Source organism: Mastigoproctus giganteus, chromosome 3 (genome assembly GCF_048544385.1).
Source record: "Mastigoproctus giganteus isolate SK-2022 chromosome 3, ASM4854438v1, whole genome shotgun sequence".
Lineage (NCBI taxonomy): Eukaryota > Metazoa > Arthropoda > Arachnida > Uropygi > Thelyphonidae > Mastigoproctus > Mastigoproctus giganteus.
In genome coordinates, this window is record NC_143577.1 from 138,002,952 (window position 1) to 138,023,260 (window position 20,309).

The 20,309-nt window shown below is 38.6% G+C and overlaps 1 protein-coding gene across 1 annotated transcript in view; it reads left to right on the forward strand.

The window, feature by feature from the left end:
• Nucleotides 1-20,309, forward strand: part of LOC150088286 (cubilin-like) — a 670,594-nt gene that overhangs the window by 580,117 nt on the left and 70,168 nt on the right. The window contains exon 20 of the mRNA XM_090370103.1: nucleotides 4,710-4,866. Coding sequence (XP_090226229.1) covers nucleotides 4,710-4,866 — 157 coding nt within the window. The remainder of the gene's footprint in view (nucleotides 1-4,709; nucleotides 4,867-20,309) is intronic.

Genomic DNA, 20,309 nt, shown 5'->3' on the forward strand with positions numbered 1-20,309 from the left:
TGGGTAGCTCCCCTGAGTCCAAGGAAGCTCTCATAATTATGGCTAAGGGTTTGCTTACTTCCTTTGCTGCCTCCTTTAATATAACTGGATAGATCCCATCCACCCCGGGTGCCTTTCTTGTGTTTATCTTCAACAGTTTCTCCTCCACTTTACTCCCAGTTATTTCAAGATTCTGTAGCTTACTACTAGAGTTGAATACACCTCTGGCATTCCCCTCGCTGAATAACTCCTCATGTGTGAATGTCGATGCAAAATATTCATTTAGTTTGTTAGCTACCTGAGCAGGATCATCAACAGTTGACCCATCAATATCAAGTGGACCAATCTGATTCATCCCCTTCCTTCTAGAGTTTACATAAGTAAAGAACTCTTTGCTGTTTTTCTTTGCATCCCTTGCCAAGGATTTCTCGTAATCTGCCTTCGCCTGCCTAACCTCCTTTGTAACTTGGTTGCATATCAACTTGTATCTATCATAGGCTTCTGTGTCATGTGTTAATTTGTATGTATCCCATGCATTTTTCTTCTCTGCCATATGCCTCATTAGTTCATCTGACATCCATTTTGGCCTAAACCTTGAACAATATTTCTTAGTTGGTATGTAAAGCCTAGTAGCTTCCAAGATAAGTTCTTTGAATGCTTCCCATTTTGAATTTGCTGTTGTTAACATCATCAGTTGGTCCCACTGTATAGAATTTAAATACTGTCTCAGTCCATCGTAGTCGCCTTTACGGAAGCAATAGGCCTTCCCTTTACCCCTAATGGTAGTTACCTCTTTGAGTAAATCCCACTTCAGCACACTGTGATCACTGCCACCTAGTGGTTCATTTATCTGCAGATTCTTAATGCATGAAGAATCACTGCTGATAATCAAATCAAGAGTATTACTCCCTCTAGTTGCTTCCCGAACATGCTGATGTAGAAAACAATCATCCAATAAATCCACAAAAGCCCTGCTAGTGTGTGAGTGACCAGCCCACAAATTCCAGTCAATATCTGGGAAATTAAAATCTCCCATTATAAGACACTCTGATTTACTGGACCACTCTATTTCCCTGTACAGTTCCTTATTATACTCATCAGAGTCATTAGGCCTATAGCACACTCCTACTCTCAATTTTGATCTCCCAATGTTTATGTCACACCAAACTGACTCAACACTGCACTGTCCAGCGATGTCGACTAGCTTCACTTCCTTGGTTTTTATGTGTTTCTTAACTAATAGCATAACCCCTCCCCCCTTCCTATCCTGTCTATCCTTTCTGTAGACGTTGTACTCCCCAAATTGCAGTTCTGCATCCCTTATATCTGTGTGACACCACATCTCTGATATCCCAACAATATCTGCCTTCGATGTTTTGAGCAATACCTCAAATTCATCAAATTTATTTACTTAACTCCTAGCATTGGTGTACACGCAAGTATACCTGCACCTGTTTCTATTCTTAGCTACCCTAACACAACCCATGTGTTTACTTGTACCGCAATGGCTCCCAGCAGTCTCTGAAATACCATGCATCTTGTTTTTCAGGCTTCTGCTCATTCTAATAGAAGCAGTGCAAGAATCTCTTTCACCTCTGCCAGTGGCTTCTGTCAATCTATTGGTCTTTGTCTCCCCCCAAGCTAGCAGTTTTCCGACCCACCTAACACTGCCTCGATAGCATCAGCAAATATTCTTGCACCCTTTCTATTTAAGTGTATCCCATCCCTGTAGAAGCAATCTCTCCTGTTAACAAGTACAGTCCAGGCTGAAAAAAATTCTACCCCTTGAGCCTTGCACAATCTTTCCAGGGCCGAATTGATCGACAAGGCTCTCATCATATACTCCCTCCTATCGTGTCTGGGCAGAATTGCAGACACTTTCAAATTCAACCCTAATTCTCGGCTTTTGTTCAACAGTGACCTGTACTTGTTAAGTAATTCTGCCGGTCTCCTACTCTTAATATTATTAGTGCCAACGTGTACAACTATATCACCTTTTGTGCCCTTAAAAGATGATATTCGCTCTACAACGTCATCAACCTTTATCCCTGGCAGACATACCCTGGTCCTGTTCCACCTATCTTTTTTACAAAGCATGTTCCCCGTTTCCCTGACAATAGAGTCACCAACAACTACTAGTTCTTTCGGGACCAGCGCATTCTGCCTTAGGGGTTGTCTCTGTGTCACGCAATGCCCAAGTGCAAGCTCTGGCGTTGATGTGGGCAGCTGAGAGCTTGATGGGCCCATCAATTTAGTTTCTTCGAGGGCATCCACCCTGTCCTTCAAGCTCTCATATAGGCCCACAAGAACGCCGAGTTGTTGCCTGATATCGATACACTCCTTGCATCGCGCACACACAATGACATCCCCCTTGGCAGTATCATGTCCCGTACCCGATTGCTCTGCAAACATCAAGCAAACAGTGCATTTTATAAGGCTGTGAGTCAGAGGACAACTGCCCCCCTCAGTTCTGCTCTGAGCCACAGCACTTCCATTAGCTTGAGCCTTTTGCTTTGCTGCTCTGGTCTGAGTCATGATTCTATTAATTTATTAATTAATTATGTTATGTTATTAATTATATTACGTTTGTAATCTAAGTCGTTATATGTATTTATTTAAACGTACAATTTAACTGCTAACGAAGTTCAACTAACGCTTTCTAGTACGGTATATAACCTACGGTATATCTAGTACGGTATCACAATGGCGGGAAAGTTACTAACGGTAGCAGTAGTTACGAACAGTAGTTACGAATACGTGGAAACCCTTACCGATACTTTTACAAGGCCGAGTAAAGAATAAATACACCAAATTAATCAAAAAATCACAAAATAATGTTATACTACTAAATTTAAATCAAAAGTTTTAGAAAAACAATAATTTCAAATCAATAAATAAGAAAAATCCACTTAGCGGCTTTGAACACGACCGTCACTAGTAGCGTCGTCAGCAGACTCCTTCTGATGATAACACAATCTTCATTTTCTGATGATAGCACAATGCATTCTACCTTCCAATTTAAGAAACCTGCACACATAGCTTCAACTCTCGAATATCCACTACCAATTCTTTAAATGCCGCTCTCCAATTGGGGCAAAGATAACTTAGTTGATTTCAATTCTTCTAAAACTCAATACTCTATTATATTATGCAAAAAGGATTCTTTTGCTTCTATGCTTATCTTCAATGACACTCAGATTTCTAGACACGATCGTATATCTGTTAGGGATTACCCTGACTTTTAATCTATCATAGCATAAGCAAATATTGCCTCCTCTGCAATCAAAAAAAAAACTGTGTTTTTGTTTTCTCTTTCACTCTCAGCAGTGCTTTTCTTCTGTACAGCTCATCACTGTGTACAAATCTCAAATCCAACCTCCCATGGAATATTGTTGACACAATTTCAGTGGTGCCCCATATCCCCCCCTCTCTCTTTCTCTCTCTCAGGCTTTTAGACTCCATTCAAAAGAGGATCGTTAGGTTAATTGAGGAAATTGAGGAAAGGCAACTGTAGAATAGATGTGTGGAAATTTGCCTTTAGCCAGTGGGTGGTTGATTGCTGTAACAAACTTCCATCTGTAGTTGACAGCTTAAATAAATTCAAGGCAGAACAAGACAAACATTTGGGGTCAATGGATGAGTGAAATGGGAAAGTTTTTTTTTTTTTTTTTTTTTTTTGGCTGATGCTTTATAAGCTTACTTTCTTACATCATATACCTCTGCCAATGCTAATTAATGAACCATCTCTTACAACGTCTAGACATCCTGTTTCTGCTGCATGCCTTTTCTACTGATACTCTGATGGGTATGTTCTTAATTGGCTTCTGTAATTCACCCCCCCTCTTCTAAACCAGCCTGAACATGTGCCACAACCAGTCTGCATCATTTTGCTGTACAACTTCAACCCCCAAAACCAACTTTTCTACTTCCTCATTTATTCCTTCGACTTCCATTTTCCAATCCCTTTTCACACATTTCTGAAAATTACAATCTGCAGAAATTTAATTCTAATAACAACAAGTATCTTCTTTCATCTCTTCAACCTGCAACCCGTGCATGGTTGGAGGTTGAAATTCCATCTGGAATTTTACAGAGATGGCTGGATAAAAATTACCTGGATTCTAATATTAAGTTCTGACTAACTGTTATATTCGGGCCCATTTTTTCAGAGAATGTGTGTGTGTGTGTGTGTGTGTGTGTGTGTGTGTGTGTGTGTGTGTGTGTGTGTGTGTGTGTGTGTGTGTGTGTGTGTGTGTGTGTGTGTGTGTGTGGCACACCCAGGGTCCTGAGCTGGATATCATCATTTTTCTCTTTCTTGGTGATTCCCTTCCACTTTTGACTCTCTCTCTCAGGGTAACTCGGGAATTTTTTTTTTTTTTTTTGGCTGGCGCAGTCTAAGCCTCAGGTTTCCTTGCACAATATAGCTAATAACAATAACAATAAATCTTAGCCTAACATCCTAATTACTGAAAGTAGTTATCTTAATATATTTTGTGTGTTATGATTTTTTCAAAATATATTTTGATATTTTTAATATCAAAATATATTAAAAATGTGCTTTCAGTAAAAAATTAAAAATGGTTTTTTAATGTATTTTGTTTACTATGATTTTGTGTAATGAATATACTATACCCTAATTATCTAAAATTTGTAGATATATCAGTTAACAATTTTATTCTTATTATGTGATATCACATTTTATCATGCATTGCATTTTTGCACACCATTAGATTCACAATGGAGAAGATGAAACAGCTCCTCTTCTTGGAAGATACTGTGGCTCTGCTGTTCCTCCTGTTGTATTGTCCACAGTTAATAAAATGTGGATTAAATTCTACAGTGATTCTTCTGTGTCTGACCTGGGGTTTAGAGCTGAGTATATTATTGGTTAGTGAATTTTTATTTGGTAATTATAAAGATGCTTTTTTTTTTTCCCCACTCTTGATAGAAAACTATTTGATTTTTATATTAACATAGAAAAGAAAATACAGTAGACTCCCTCTTATCTGGTCTTGCTTTAACCGGCCATATTTTCTTTGAAATTTTTCTGTTAATCAGATTTCTGATGTCATGGGCCCAGCAGGTTATTGGTTGGTTTTTTTTTTAGGAGCATTAGCAACTAAGGCCATATTGCTCCGGGATATGCGGTGGTCACTCTCTGACCTTTCCACATCCTCCTTATTTGGTGGTGACGGGCTTGAACCCCAGTCTAATCAAGAAGCTTGTGCTATGCACTGCTGCTCCTTCCCACCTGGCTACGGAGGCGCCTGGCAGTAAAACAGGCACCCAGCAATAAAACAAAATTAAAAGATTCTGGAAATGAGTACTGTGCACTGTAATGATTCTATAACTTTTTTCACTTCAGTTAGTCTTTGCTATCTGTGCCATTTGGTTCGCAGTCACTTCGTGTGTGCAATTTTCATCATTAATTTTTTCTTTTAAATTACGTTAACTTGAAATGATAGACTCGAACAAGTGTAAAAGGAATGTGTTAACTATTGAAAAAAAACTTAAAGTGTTGGAACGTATTGGTAATGGAGAACATGTAAAATGGATATGTAACAAACTGGGTGATGGAAAATGTACAGTGAATGATTGGTGGAGAAACCGGAAATCCCTTCAAGACTTCAGTATGCAAATAGAATAAGAAAAAGTGGTCTCAGACAGGTGCACTATGAAGAAACCAAAAAATTAAGTTGTTGACGATGCATTATGGATATGGTTCATGCAAGAACGACAAAGAGGAACACCTCTTAGTGGGCCAGTATTGAAGGAAAAGGCAGTACACTTGCACAAGAAAGTCAACAGCGGAGAAGAATTCTTAGCCATAGAATTCTTAGATTCACATGAATTTCCATCGTGAAATGGCTTTCATAATGTAAATCACACCAAGGAATTTATTATCTTGGTGTTTGCAGTGAAAAACTGTCAGCAGATCAAAATGCTGCAAGTGAATTTTCCCAAAATTTTTTAGACATTATACACAAGGAAAATCTTACTCCTGAACAAGTCTACAATTTGGAAGAAACAGGCATAAATTTTAAGCTTCTACCGAGAAAAACGTTGTAGCACCACAAGAAACATTCTCTACTGGTTTCAAAATGAATAAACAGGGAATCACTGTGGCCCTTTGTACAAATGCTGCTGGGAATCACAAACTGCACCTTTTCATTATGGGAAAGTCAGCCAAACCAAGAGCATTTAAAAATGTAAATTTCAGTGCTCTACCAGTTTGTTATAAAAGCCCAGACGTCAGCTTGGATGGATTATTTTCTATTTTAAGAATTGTTTTCAACTGAATTCATTCTAAAAGTTAAGGCACATTTGATGCGTTTGAAATTGCTGCTCGAGGCTGTTCTTGCCCTTGACAACATGCCAGTGCATCGCATCAACCTATCTTCTGATGATATCAAAGTGGTGTTTTTCCACCTGGCATTACATCTTTGGCGCAACTTATAGATCAAGGTGTGATAGTTAGTCTGAAAAGGTGTTACGGAAGAAAACGTCTTTCAGAAATTCTTGAGAAGACCACCAATGAAGAAACAGAACTCGCAGAGGCTCTTAAGAAAATTAACATCAAGGATGTAATTTACATGTTGGCATTTTCTTTTGAGGAATTGCCGTCATTAATGTTTGTGAGGTCATGGGGAAAACTATCGCCTGATGTCGAAAAATTAACCGCAAACTGCAATCTGGACAAAGAGCTGTGTGCTGAGGATCTGACAGACCACAACAACATTGCTCTGCTTAACAATTTGAAACAATTATCAGAGTTCAAAGACCTGGAAGAAAGAGACATCGATAAATGGCTTGTAGGCAATAACATTCTAGAGAATAAAATGTTAACATATGATGAAGTTATTGAAGCAGTTAGTCAAGGAGAAATGGCAATATATGAAGAACCACATAACCCAGAAGTTATGAGTGGAGATAAAAACAACAAAAGAAGGAAAGAAAGTGCGTGAAACTGCAATAAGATATATCGAACAGCAAGATAATTCATCTGCCATTGATATAATTCTTATGAAAAAGTGGCGTGATTTTCCTTAAAAAAACAAATTTAAATAAAAAAGACCAATGAATATTACCGATTTTTTTTATCTAAATAAATGTTTAATAAAAATTTATATAGAACATACTGTATACAGTATATTTTTTTAATTTAATTTACAACCTATAAATGGTATTTTGCATGTGTTTTCAGAATAACTGGCCATCCAGCCTAAGGTCCGGTCTCATAGGGAATGAGAATTACCTCAAAATAAAAACATTTCTGCTTAAATTGTTATGCATTTAACCTATAACTGTCAAATGCACAAGAAACATGAAATATGAGAAGTTATCCCAAATCATTCTGTGAATTAGTAGTGTCAAGTGATATATATATATATATATATATATATATGGACGTAGTGTATTTATTGCCACTGTAATTGCACTAGCCAATCAATTCAGTATATATTAATGTCAGTGTATTAATGATTACATACCATACTATTTATTTAATATATATATATATATATATATATTAAATGAGTAGTATGGAATAATATATATATATTAAATGAGTAGTATGGTACGTAATCATTAATACACTGACATTAATATATACTGAATTGATTGGCTAGGGCAGTTACAGTGGCAATAGATACACTATTTCCGTAAGGTATTATATATCATATTTATACATTAAGGGGATGATTATAATGAGAGTTATAATAAGGATGATTATGAGAGTAAATTGGTCACCCCTCTCTCTCTCTCTTGCACAGTGGTATAGTATACTGCATAGCCTGCAAAGATTGTAACAGCTGCTACATAGGGGAGACCTCCAGACACTTCAAGACCGCCTTGCAGAGCATGACAGATCAATTCACCTTGCTGAGACTGACCAATCCGCAATTGCAGAACACTTCTGGTCAACCCACCATGATCTTATTCCCAAGCATGACTATGAAGTGATTGATCAGTCCCGACACTTTTGCCACTGACTCTGGCTAGAGTCACTTAATACATCATGTAATTCAAGAACTATGAACCGCAGCAAGGGAATGAGACTACACCCTATCTTGGAGGCAACTGTTTTGAGACTAGATAAGCACTGGAAGCATAACCACACACGTTCATGCAGCAACAATGAACACCAATCTAGTGGTTGAATGGTCAACCTCGTGCCCACACACGCCTCATTGCACGCACAACCGTATCCTTTAAAATTTTGTCTCTCACGTCTCCACTGTGTTATTATTTGCTGATGAAGAGGCCTGTTTAGCCTCGAAAGCTACAAACCATTTGTATTAAAAATTTTTTACTGGATATACATATTTATGTAAGGATGATTATAATATTAAGAGATATACCCAAATAGATTTATGAAAAATGTGTAGGATAACATAACATACAAAAGGTAGTGTACAAAATGATAAAACTTATCATTGTATACCTACAATTCAGATGTCTTTATCTGGGGTCAACCACCCAAATTGAAAGAAAAATAGAGAACCCCTTATATATATATATATAAAACCCACACTTCCTTCCATATCACCGGTCCACCTAATAATTTGCCTAGTTATTCTTGAATTTATTTAAACTACTAACTTCTACAATGCAAAATAGAAGTTTCTTCCAGTAATCAACTACCTGCTACTGAAGACAAATTTCTGTACATCTATCCTACGGCCGGCCTTCTTCAATTTGAATTTAAGCCTCATATGTGCTGTCATGGGAAGATTAAGGATTCCATCAGCATTTGCCTTATTCAATGAGCTTAAAGTGCAAATCAGATTTTGTTACAAAAAGTCCAGTCTCCAGACCCTGTAGTTTTCAGAACTGAAGCCTTTCCTTGGGCATCCTTTTATTCTCCTTACTCTCTGCACCCATTCTGACAGATCCACCTCCTTCCAGAAATGAGGTTTCCAGGACTTTATGCAGTACTCAAGGGCCCTTGGTGCCAATCATTTCCATGGACAAGCAATTCTTATGAGTTTAAGAGCATTTTTCTCTATTCCACTGAGTTTTTTCATTGTTTTCTATCTTACTTAATCATCTCTTCTGTTACTTTCTTAAAAGCACTAAAAAGTGAGCCCAGAAGAAGAAAAGTACCTTTTTCTTTAATTTAATACTCTTAATAACCGTACTAACCTTCATGCTTGGCCACCAAGAGACACTGCTCTTCCCTCCACATGGCAGGACCAGTAACCTGGGTGGTAAAGTAAAACCCCCAGGACCAAAAGGAGATGCCAGCTTGTATCCAACATGGATACAAGCTGTCATCCATCTTTAGAGCTTTCGAACTCCAGATTGGAACATCTTGACATTGACCATGACTCTAACCAACCAAAAAGGTTTTGAATGGAAGCATAGTGTCATGAAGATATACCAAATTTCTTCATCATTCATTCACTATCCACTGAACCTGTCAGCAAGTTATCACCATTCTTAATTCAAAAAACATCTAGTCTATTGCTGGATCACCAAAAATGGTGAAAATACAGCAATCCAGAGACTTCCCAATAGAAACAGCCACTGCAAAACACTCTGAGTAGCTGTTAAAATCAACAAAATTTGCTAGATTGGCAGTAAAAAATGGGGAGTAATTCCCCAAAAAACAATAAATTCATCAAAAGGTGTCATCAGTGAGTGGGACCTAATTAGAGTGTCAAACGAAGAACAACTGCAGGAATCTTGGTGATTCCATTCTACTTTTGACTGTCTCCCTCTCTCTCTCAGGGTAACTCGGGAATTTTTTTTTTTCCTGGTGCAGCATAAGCCTCAGGCTTCCTTGCACCATATGGCTATTAATAATAATAATAATAATAATAATAATAATAATAATAATAATAAAAATAATAATAATAATAATAACCAGGAATGGAGTACACTTAAATAAAAAGGGTGCAAGAATATTTGCTGATGGTATCGAGGCAGTGTTAGCTGGGTTGGAAAACTGCTAGCTTTGGGGGGGGATACACAGACTATAAGGTTAACAGTGGCAGCACGCATAGAAAAAAGGCGCCTCCGTAGCCAGGTGGGAAGGAGCAGCAGCAGTGCGTAGCACACGCTTCTTGATTAGACCGGGGTTCGAGCCCGTCACCACCAAATACGGAGGATGCGGAAAGGTCAGGGAATGACCACCGCATATCCCGGAGCAATATGGCCTTAGTTGCTAATGCTCCTAAAAAACAAAAAAAAAAAAAAAAAAAAAAAAAGTGATCTTTTAAACTACTTCTATTAGAATGAGCAGCAATCAGGAAAACAAGGAAGTGGAGATTTTTCAGGACTGCTGGGAGTCATAGTGGAACAAATAAATACACGGGCTGTGTTAGGGTAACTAAGAGTAGAAATAAGTGCATGTATGCATGCATGTACGGCAATGCTAGGAGTATAGTTAATAAATTTGAAGAGCTTGAAGTGCTAATCAAGACATCAAAGGCAGATATTGTTGGGATATCAGAGACATGGTGTCACACAGACATTAGCATTAGCATTAGTAGAGGCATAGAATGCAAGAAAGCAAGCTCATGCAGCATCAGCCAAAAAAAAAAACAAACAAAAAAAAAAAAAAACACTTCCATTTCATTCCCCCGTTCGTTCAAAATACCTGTCCAGCTGAGCCTTAAATTTATTTAGGCTATCAACTTCCACAACAAGGGATGGAAGTCTTTTCCACCAACTAACTACTCGCTGGCTAAATGAAAATTTCCGCACATCTATTCTACATCTGTCTTTCCTCAATTTGAATTTATGCCATCTCAGGTGATTATGCTGAGCAAGAGGAAGAATCCCATCGGCATTGAGCATGCTCAAACCATTCAAGGCTTTATACACCTCTATCAGATCACCTCGCCGGTGCCTAGTCTCCAGACACTGTAATTTGCAAAACTTAAGCCTTTCTTTGTAAGAGCAACCCTTTGTTCCATTCACTAATCTTATTGGCCTTCTCTCTACTCGTTCCAGCAGCTCAACATCCTTCTTGAAATGAGGCCTCACCTGCATACAGTACTCAATGTGTAGCCGGACCATAGCCGTATACAAGGGGATAATCACTCCTTATCCCTACTAGAAAAATTCATGTATATCATTGACAAGACACCATGAGCTGCTCTTGCAACCCATCTGCACTGCTCAGAGAACTTCATATCTGCCTGAACAATTACCCCCAGTTGCTTTTCATTCTCTCTACCACTGTCAGTGTAGTACCACAGAGTTGATTGCTCTAAGGTTACTGTTTTCCACATGTAATACTTTACATTTGTCAATGTTAAGCTTTATTTGCCACCTCTCAGCCCATCTGCTCAACCGTTCCAGATCCTGTTGCAGCAGCAGCATACTGTCAGCAGTGTCCTTAACCACCCTGCCTACCTTTGTATTGTCTGAAAACTTGGACTTTAAGCTTGATATACCATCATCAATATCATTTATAAATACAGAAAACAATAATGTACCCAACACTGAACCCTGAGGGTCTCCACTAATAACATTAGTACACGATGAGCAGTGTCCATTGAGTACCACTCTCTGTCTTCTCCCCTTCAACCATCCCTTTATCCATAGCAGCAATTTGCCTCCAATGCCACACTGCTCCAACTTGTGCAGCAGTCTTCCATGTGCAACAGTATCAAAAGCCTTTCTAAGGTCCAAATATATAATATCAAAGTTATTCCCTGCATCCAGTTCTTTTGTGACTGCATCCTAGTATCCAATCAAATTGGTCAGTCACAACTTTCCCATAACAAAACCATGCTGTGTCCGAGCTATAATTGAAGTCTTGTCTAGATGATCCTGCAGTGCTTCTTTAACCAGTGCCTCCATTAATTTTCCTGGAACAGAAGTTAAACTAACAGGTCTATAATTATTTGTGTCGCCTCCTTTGTGAATTGGAGTCACATTTGCATATCTCCAGTCCATGGTCCTCTCCTGCGTCCAAAGAAGCTCTCATAATTATGGCTAAGGGTTTGCTTACTTCCTTTGCTACCTCCTTTAATATAACTGGATAGATCCCATCCGCCCCAGGTGCCTTTTTTATGTTTATCCTCAACAATTTCTCATCCATTTTCCTCTCAGTTATTACAAAATCATATGGCTCACTGCCAGAGTTTACTTCATCTCTGGCATTCCCCTTCCTGAATAACTCCTCATGTGTGAATGTAGATGCAAAATACGTGTGTAGTTTGTTAGCCACCTGAGCAGGATCCTGGCATTCCCCTTCCTGAATAACTCCTCATGTGTGAATATACATGCAAAATACTTGTGTAGTTTGTTAGCCACCTGAGCAGGATCCTCAACTGTTGAACCATCAATATCCAGTGGACCAATCTGATTCATCCCTTTCCTTCTAGAGTTTATATAGGTAAAAAAATCTTTTCTGTTTTTCTTTGCATCCTTTGCCAAGGATTTCTCATAATCTGCCTTTACCTGCCTGACCTCCTTTGTGACTTAGTTACAGACCAGCTTATATCTATGATAAGCTTCAATGCCACTCAGTAATTTATATGTATGCGATGCATTTTTCTTCTCTGCCATATGTCTCATTAGTACATCTGACATCCATTTAGGCCTAAACCTTGAACAATATTTCTTAGTTGGTATGTAAAGCCTAGTAGCTTCCAAGATAAGTTCTTTGAATACTTTCCATTTTGAATTTTCTGTCGGTAACATCATCAGTTTGTCCACTGTATAGAATTTAAATACTGTCTCAGACCATTGTAGTCGCCTTTACGAAAGCAATAACCCTTCCCTTTACCCCTGATGGTAGTTACCTCTTTGAGTAAATCCCACTTCAGCACACTGTGATCACTGCCATCTATCGGTTCCCTTATCTGTAGATTCTTAATGCATGAAGAATCACTACTGATAATAAAATCAAGAGTATTACTCCCTCTATTTGACTCCCGAACATGCTGATGTAGAAAACAATCAATAAATCCACAAAAGCCTTGTTAGTGTATTAGTGACCAACCCACAAATTCCAGTTAATATCTGTGAAATTAAAATCCCCCATTATAAGACTCTCTGATTTACTGGCCCACTCTATTTCCCTGTACAGTTTCTTATTATACTCATCAGAGTCATTAGGCCTATTGCACACTCCTACTCTCAATTTTGATCTCCCAATGCTTATGTCACACCAAACTGACTTGACACTGTACTGTCCAGCGATGTTGACTGGCTTCACTTCCTTGGATTTTATGTGTTTCTTAACTAATAGCATAACCCCTCCTCCCTTCCTATCCTTTCCCTACACATTGTACTCCCCAAATTCCAGTTCTGTATTCCTTTTATCTGTGTGACACCATGTCTCTGATATCCCAACAATATCTGCCTTTGATGTTTTGAGTAATACCTCAAATTCATCAAATTTATTTACCAAACTCCTAGCATTGGTGTACACGCAAGTTTACATTCACCTGTTCCTATTCTTAACTACCCTAACACAACCCATGTGTTTACTTGTACCGCAGTGACTCCCAGCAGTCTCTGAAATATCCTGCTTCTTGTTTTCCAGGGTGCTGCTCATTCCAATAGATGCAGTGCAAGAATCGCTTTCACCTCTGCCAGTGACTACTGTTAATCTATTAGTCCTTGTATCCCCCAAGCTAGCAGTTTTCCGACCCACCTAACACTGTCTCGATATTTTCTGCAAATATTCTTGCACCCTTTCTATTTAAGTGTATCCCATCCCTGTAGAAGTAGTCTCTCCTGTTAACAAGTACAGACCAGGCTGAAAAAAATTCTACCCCTTGAGCCTTGCACAGTTTTTCCAGGGCCAAATTGATCAACAAGGCTCTCATCATATACTCCTTCCTATCATGTCTGGACAGAATTGCAGACACTTTCAAATTCAACCTATTCATGGCTTTTTTTCAACAGTGACCTGTACTTGTTAAGTAATTCTGCCGGTTTCCTACTCTTAATATCATTAGTGCCAACGTGTACAACTATATCACCTTTTGTGCCCTTAAAAGATGATATCCGCTCTACAACGTCATCAACCTTTGCCCCTGGCAGACATACCCTGGTCCTGTTCCACCTATCCTTTTTACAAAGCATGTTCCCCATTTCCCTGACAATAGAGTCACCATAAGCAGTGCAGAATTGGAATTTGGGAAGTATGATGTGTACAGAAAGGATAGACAGGACATGATGAAAGGAGGGTTATGCTGAAAGTGAAGAAACACATAAAATCTAAGGAAGTGTATCCAACTGATGTTAGTGGACAATGCAATGTTGAGTCTGTTTGACATAAGCACTGGGAAAGGAAAAATGAGAGTGGGTGTATTGTGTTATAGGCCTAATGAAGCTGATGACCATAAGAGCAATTGTGCAGAGTAATAGAGTGGGCCAGTTGTTAGTTTGTTGTTTGGTTTTTAGGAGCATTAGCAATTAAGGCCATATTGCTCCGGGATATGCGGTGGTCATTCCCTGACCTTTCCGCATCTTCCGTATTTGGTGGTGACATGCTCGAACCCCGATCTAATCAAGAAGCGTGTGCTACGCACTGCTGCTCCTTCCCACCTGCCTACGGAGGCACCTCAGTGTGCCAGTAAATCAGAATGTCTTATAATGGGGAATTTTATCTTTCCAGATATTGACTGGAACTTGTGGATTGGTGACTCATACAGTAGCAAGACTTTTGTGGATTTATTGGATGATTGTTTTCTACAGCAGCATGTTCAAGAGTCAACAAGAGGAAGTAATACCCTTTATCTGATTATCAGCAGTGATTATTCATGCATTAAGAATTTGCAGATAAAGGAATCACTGGGTGACAGTGATCAAAATGTACTGATGTGGGGATTACTTAATGATGTAACTACCATGAAGGCTAAAGAAAAGGACTTTTGCTTTCATTATGGTTACTACAGGGGTCTCAGACAGTTTTTAAATTCTGTACAGTGGAATCAACCAATGATGTTACCACCATTAAATTGTAAATGGTAAGCCTTCAGGGATTAATTTTGGAGGCTACTAGCCTTTTTATTGCAACTAAGAAATACAGTTCAAAGTTTAGGCCTAAATGGATATCTGATGAATTAATGAGGCTCGTGGCAGAGAAGAAAAATGTATGGGATGCATATAAAGTATCAGGTGACCCAGAAGCCTATGATAGATATAAGCTGGTCTGTAACCAAGTCACAAAGGAGGTTAAGTGGGCGAAAGCAGATTATGAGAAAACTTTGGCAAAGGATGGAAAGAAAAACATCAGAGTTTTTTACTTATGTAAACTCTAGAAGGAAAGGGATGAATCAGATTGGACCACTTAACATAGATGGGTTGCCTATTGATGATCATGCTTAGGGAGCTGATAAACTGAATGAGTATTTTGCATCTACATTCACACATGAGGAGTTATTCAATGAGGGGAGTGCCAGAAGTTTAACAAACTCTACGCGGAGCTAAGAGATTTTGTAATAACTGAGAGCAAAGTGGAGGAGAAATTGTTCAAGTTAAACATAATAAAAAAGGCACCTGGGGAGGACAGGATCTATCCAAGTATTATTATATTGTTAGCTATATGATGCAAGGAAGCCTGAGGCTTATGCTGCACCAGCCAAAAAAAAATTCCTGAGTTACCCTGAGAGAGAGAGAGAGAGAGCGAGAGAGAGTCAAAAGTAGAAGGGAATCACCAAGACGAGAAGAATAATGATATCCAGCTCAGGACGTTGGGTGTGCCAAGCCGATACTCATCAGATGTGAGCCCCTGGGGTTAAATTATATTAATGAAGGCAGCAAAAGAAGTAAGCAAACTCTTAGCCATAATTATGAGATCTTCCTTGCAGTCAGGAGAGATGCCCATGGACTGGAGGTGTGCAAATGTATCACCAATTCACAAAGTGGTGTTCAAAATGTGACAAAGGTAACTATAGACCTGTTAGTTTAAGTTGTGTTTTGGGGAAAATAATGGAATCACTGGTTAAAGGAGCATTGCAGGATCATCTAGACAAAACTGCAGCAATAGTTAACAAGCAGAATGGGTTCTTTAAAGGGAGGTCTTGTCTGACCAATTTGATTGGATACTATGATGTGGTCACAAAAGAGATGAATGCCAAAAATAAATTTGATATTATATACTTAGATTTCAGTAAAGCTTTTGGTACTGTTTTACATGGAAGACTGCTGTATAAATTGGAGAGCTATGGCATTAAGTGTAAGTTGCTACAATGGATAAAGGGATGGTTGAGTGGGAGACGACAGAGAGTCGTAATTCAATGGACACTGCTCTTCGTGGAGAAATGTTATCAGGGGAGTTTCACTGGGTTCAGTGTTGAGCCCATTTTTGTTTTGTATATTTATCAATGATGTTGATGAAGATATATCAGGTTTACTGTCCAAGTTTGCAGATGATACAAAAGTTGACAGGGTTTTTAAGGACAGTAAAGACAGTATACTCCTCTAACTGGATCTAGATAAGTTGGGCAAGGTTGAAAAGTGGCAGCTGAAGTTTACCATTGACAAATGCAAAGTACTGCATAGGGTAGCAATAACCCAATCGAAACGTACAAACTGTGTGGTAGTACACTCAGGGAAGTGGAAAGTGAAAAAGACCTGGCGGTAATTGTGTAGTCAAATATGAGGTTTTCTGAGCACTGCAGATGGGCTGCCAGGGCAGATCACGGAGTCTTGTCAATGATATATAGGAATTTTTCTAGCAAGGACAGGGAACTAATCAGGACACACCTAGAGTACTGTGTACAGGTCTGGAGGACTCATTTTAGGAAGGATGTAGAGTTGCTAGAATGAGTAGAAAGAAGGGCAGCAAGATTGGGGAAGGGGAACAAAGAGGTGTTCTTAAAGACTTAAGTTCTGAAAATTGCAGTGCCTGGAGAGTAGACATCTGCATGATGATCTGGTTGAGGTGTATAAGGCCTTGAATGGGTTGAGGAAGCTGAATGCTGATGGGATTCTTCCTCTTGCTCAGATTAAGAACCTGATGTGGCAGAGATTCAAATTGAGGAAAGACAGTTGTAGAATGGATGTGCATAAATTTGCTTTTACCCAGCACGTAGTTGATTGGTGGAACAGACTTCCATCTTTTGTTGTGGAAGTTGATAGCTTAAATAAATTTAAGGCTGAGCTGGGTAAAAGCATTTGGAATGAATGGAGGGGTGAAATGGGAGTTTTTTTTTTTTTTTTTTGGGTGATGCTGCATAAGCTTGCTTTCTTGCATCGTATGCCTCTGCTAATGCTAATGCTAACTCAGCATTTCATTCATTTTTTTTTTTTTTCATTTATTGAGTACAGTGGCTCCTAGCCAAAAAAGAAATCTGCAAAATGGCCATACATATAGAACTGTGATGGCGAACCTTTTTGAAGAGTGGGTCAATTATTTTTATTTCTTTTTTAAATACTAGCCCGTGAGTCATAAGTTAGTGGCCTCATTTAGATAGGGGGGGGTAAAAAGGGTGCTAATTATTTGTAAACATGAAACATTTTGTTAAAAGATAAAGTTGACAGTTGAGTCTTTTTGGTTCTCATTTTTGAAATGATCCAAAAAAACTTTTAGTTTCCTTTTTGATTTATAACTTGAACTTTTGCAAGTGAAGAGCTAAAAAAAAAGTAAATATCGAAGCTGGATTTGATATCTTGTACCGCACCAGGTGACATCATGACCAGTATTGCCTCTGCACAAAGTATATGAATGAGCAAGGAATAAAAGAAAACGCTTTTATTATGAAATATTCTTCATTAATAATTAACATAATTACAGATACAGTATGTGTAATAAAGTTGATAAAAGTATATTTAATGCGAAATTTGTTGTTGCTTACTTTCAGACAGTATCTTAATATTAGGTACATACTTCGTGTTCATTACTTTAATACATTTTGCAGTCAATTAACATTTACAAGTTTATTCCTGTTGGAAGATTTAACAAAATTCATTGAGGAAAACAATTTTTCACATGAATACGTGGACCTGAACATTGTGAGAAGAGCGTTAGCCAGTTTTCTCATACATGTAAAATTGTTTGGTAAAGAATACCATGCGTTTAATATAATATTTTCAACTTTTAGTGTGAGATCTTCATTAGGCCTATCTGCATTACTTTCTGAAATTTTTCCTTCTACTTCGAAAATCAAGTTTTCAAATTTATTTTTCCACACTATGCTGCTTTGGAATTCAATTAATTCCATTTCTAAGTGAGTGATACCTAGCCACATAAAATCGTTTAGCTGCATTGTATTGTACTCTGCTTTAAAATAAAGTGAAATGTATTTTCCAAACTTTTAAATTGATTATATCTCTCATGGAAAGCTTGTTTTATCTCTTGCAGGTAGAATTTTAGGGGTAGAATTTTTTTCAGCCTGGACTGTACTTGTTAACAGGAGAGATTGCTTCTACAGGGATGGGATACACTTAAATAGAAAGGGTGCAAGAATATTTGCTGATGCTATCGAGGCAGTGTTAGGTGGGTCGGAAAACTGCTAGCTTGGGTGGGGGAGACAAAGACGAATAGATTAACAGTAGCCACTGGCAGAGGTGAAAGAGATTCTTGCACTGCTTCTATTGGAAGGAGCAGAAGCCTGAAAAACAAGATGCAGGATATTTCAGAGACTGCTGGGAGTCATTGCGGTACAGGAAAACACATCGGTTGTGTTAGGGTAGCTAAGAATAGAAATAGGTGCATGTATACTTGTGTGTACACCAATGCTAGGAGTTTAGTAAATAAATTTGATGAATTTGAGGTATTGCTCAAAACATCAAAGGCAGATATTGTTGGGATATCAGAGACGTGGTGTCACACAGATATAAGGAATGCAGAACTGGAATTTGGGGAGTACAATGTCTACAGAAAAGATAGACTGGATAGGAAGGGAGGAGGGGTTATGCTATTAGTTAAGAAATACATAAAATCCAAGGAAGTGAAGCCAGTGGACATCGCTGGACAGTGCAGTGTCGAGTCAGTTTGGTGTGACAGAAGCATTGGGAGATCAAAATTGAGAGTAGGAGTGTGCTATAGGCCTAATGACTCTGATGAGTATAATAAGAAACTGTACAGGGAAATAGAGTGGGCCAGTAAATCAGAGAGTCCTATAAAGAGAGTCTTATAATGGATTTTAATTTCCCAGATATTGACTGGAATTTGGGGGCTGGTCACTCACACACTAGCAAGGCTTTTGTGGATTTATTGGATGATTGTTTTCTTCATCAGCATGTTCTGGAGGCAATTAGAGGGAGGAATACTCTTGATTTGATTATCAGCAGTGATTCTTCATGCATTAAGAATCTGCAGATAAATGAACCACTAGGTGGCAGTGATCACAGTGTGCTGAAGTGGGATTTACTCAAAGAGATAACTACCATTAGGGGTAAAGGGAAGGGTTATTGCTTTCGTAAAGGCGACTACGATGGACTGAGACAGTATTTAAATTCTATACAGTGGGACCAACTGATGATGTTACCAACAGCAAATGCAAAATGGGAAGCATTCAAAGAACTTATCTTGGAAGCTACTAGGCTACAAGGTTTAGGCCTAAATGGATGTCAGATGAACTGATGAGGCATATGGCAGAGAAGAAACATGCATGGGATACATACAAATTAACACAGGACACAGAAGCCTATGATAGATACAAGTTGATCTGTAACCAAGTTACAAAGGAGGTTAGGCAGGCGAAGGCAGATTACGAGAAATCTTTGGCAAGGGATGCAAAGAAAAACAGCAAAGAGTTCTTTACTTATGTAAACTCTAGAAGGAAGGGGATGAATCAGATTGGACCACTTGATATGGATGGGTCAACTGTTGATGATCCTGCTCAGGTAGCTAACAAACTAAATGAATATTTTGTATCGACATTCATACATGAGGAGTTATTTAGCGAGGGGAAAGCCAGAGGTGTATTCAACTCTAGCAGTAAGCTAGAGAATCTTGTAATAACTGAGAGTAAAGTGGAGGAGAAATTGTTGAAGATAAACACAAGAAAGGCACCCGGAGTGGATGGGATCTATCCAGTTATATTAAAGGAGGCAGCAGAGGAAGTAAGCAAACCCTTAGCCATATTTATGAGAGCTTCCTTGAACTCAGGGGAGGTACTAACAGACTGGAGATGTGCAAATGTGACCCCAATTCACAAACGATGAAAGGCTGACACAAGTAATTATAGACCTGTGAGTTTAACTTCTGTTCCAGGAAAATTAATGGAGGCACTAGTTAAAGAAGCACTGCAGGATCATTTAGACAAGACTTCAGTTATAGCTCGGACACAGCATGATTTTGTTAAGGGGAAGTCTTGCCTGACCAATTTGATGATACTATGATGCAGGGAATAACTTTGATAATATATACTTGGATCTTAGAAAGGCTTTTGATACTGTTGCACATGGAA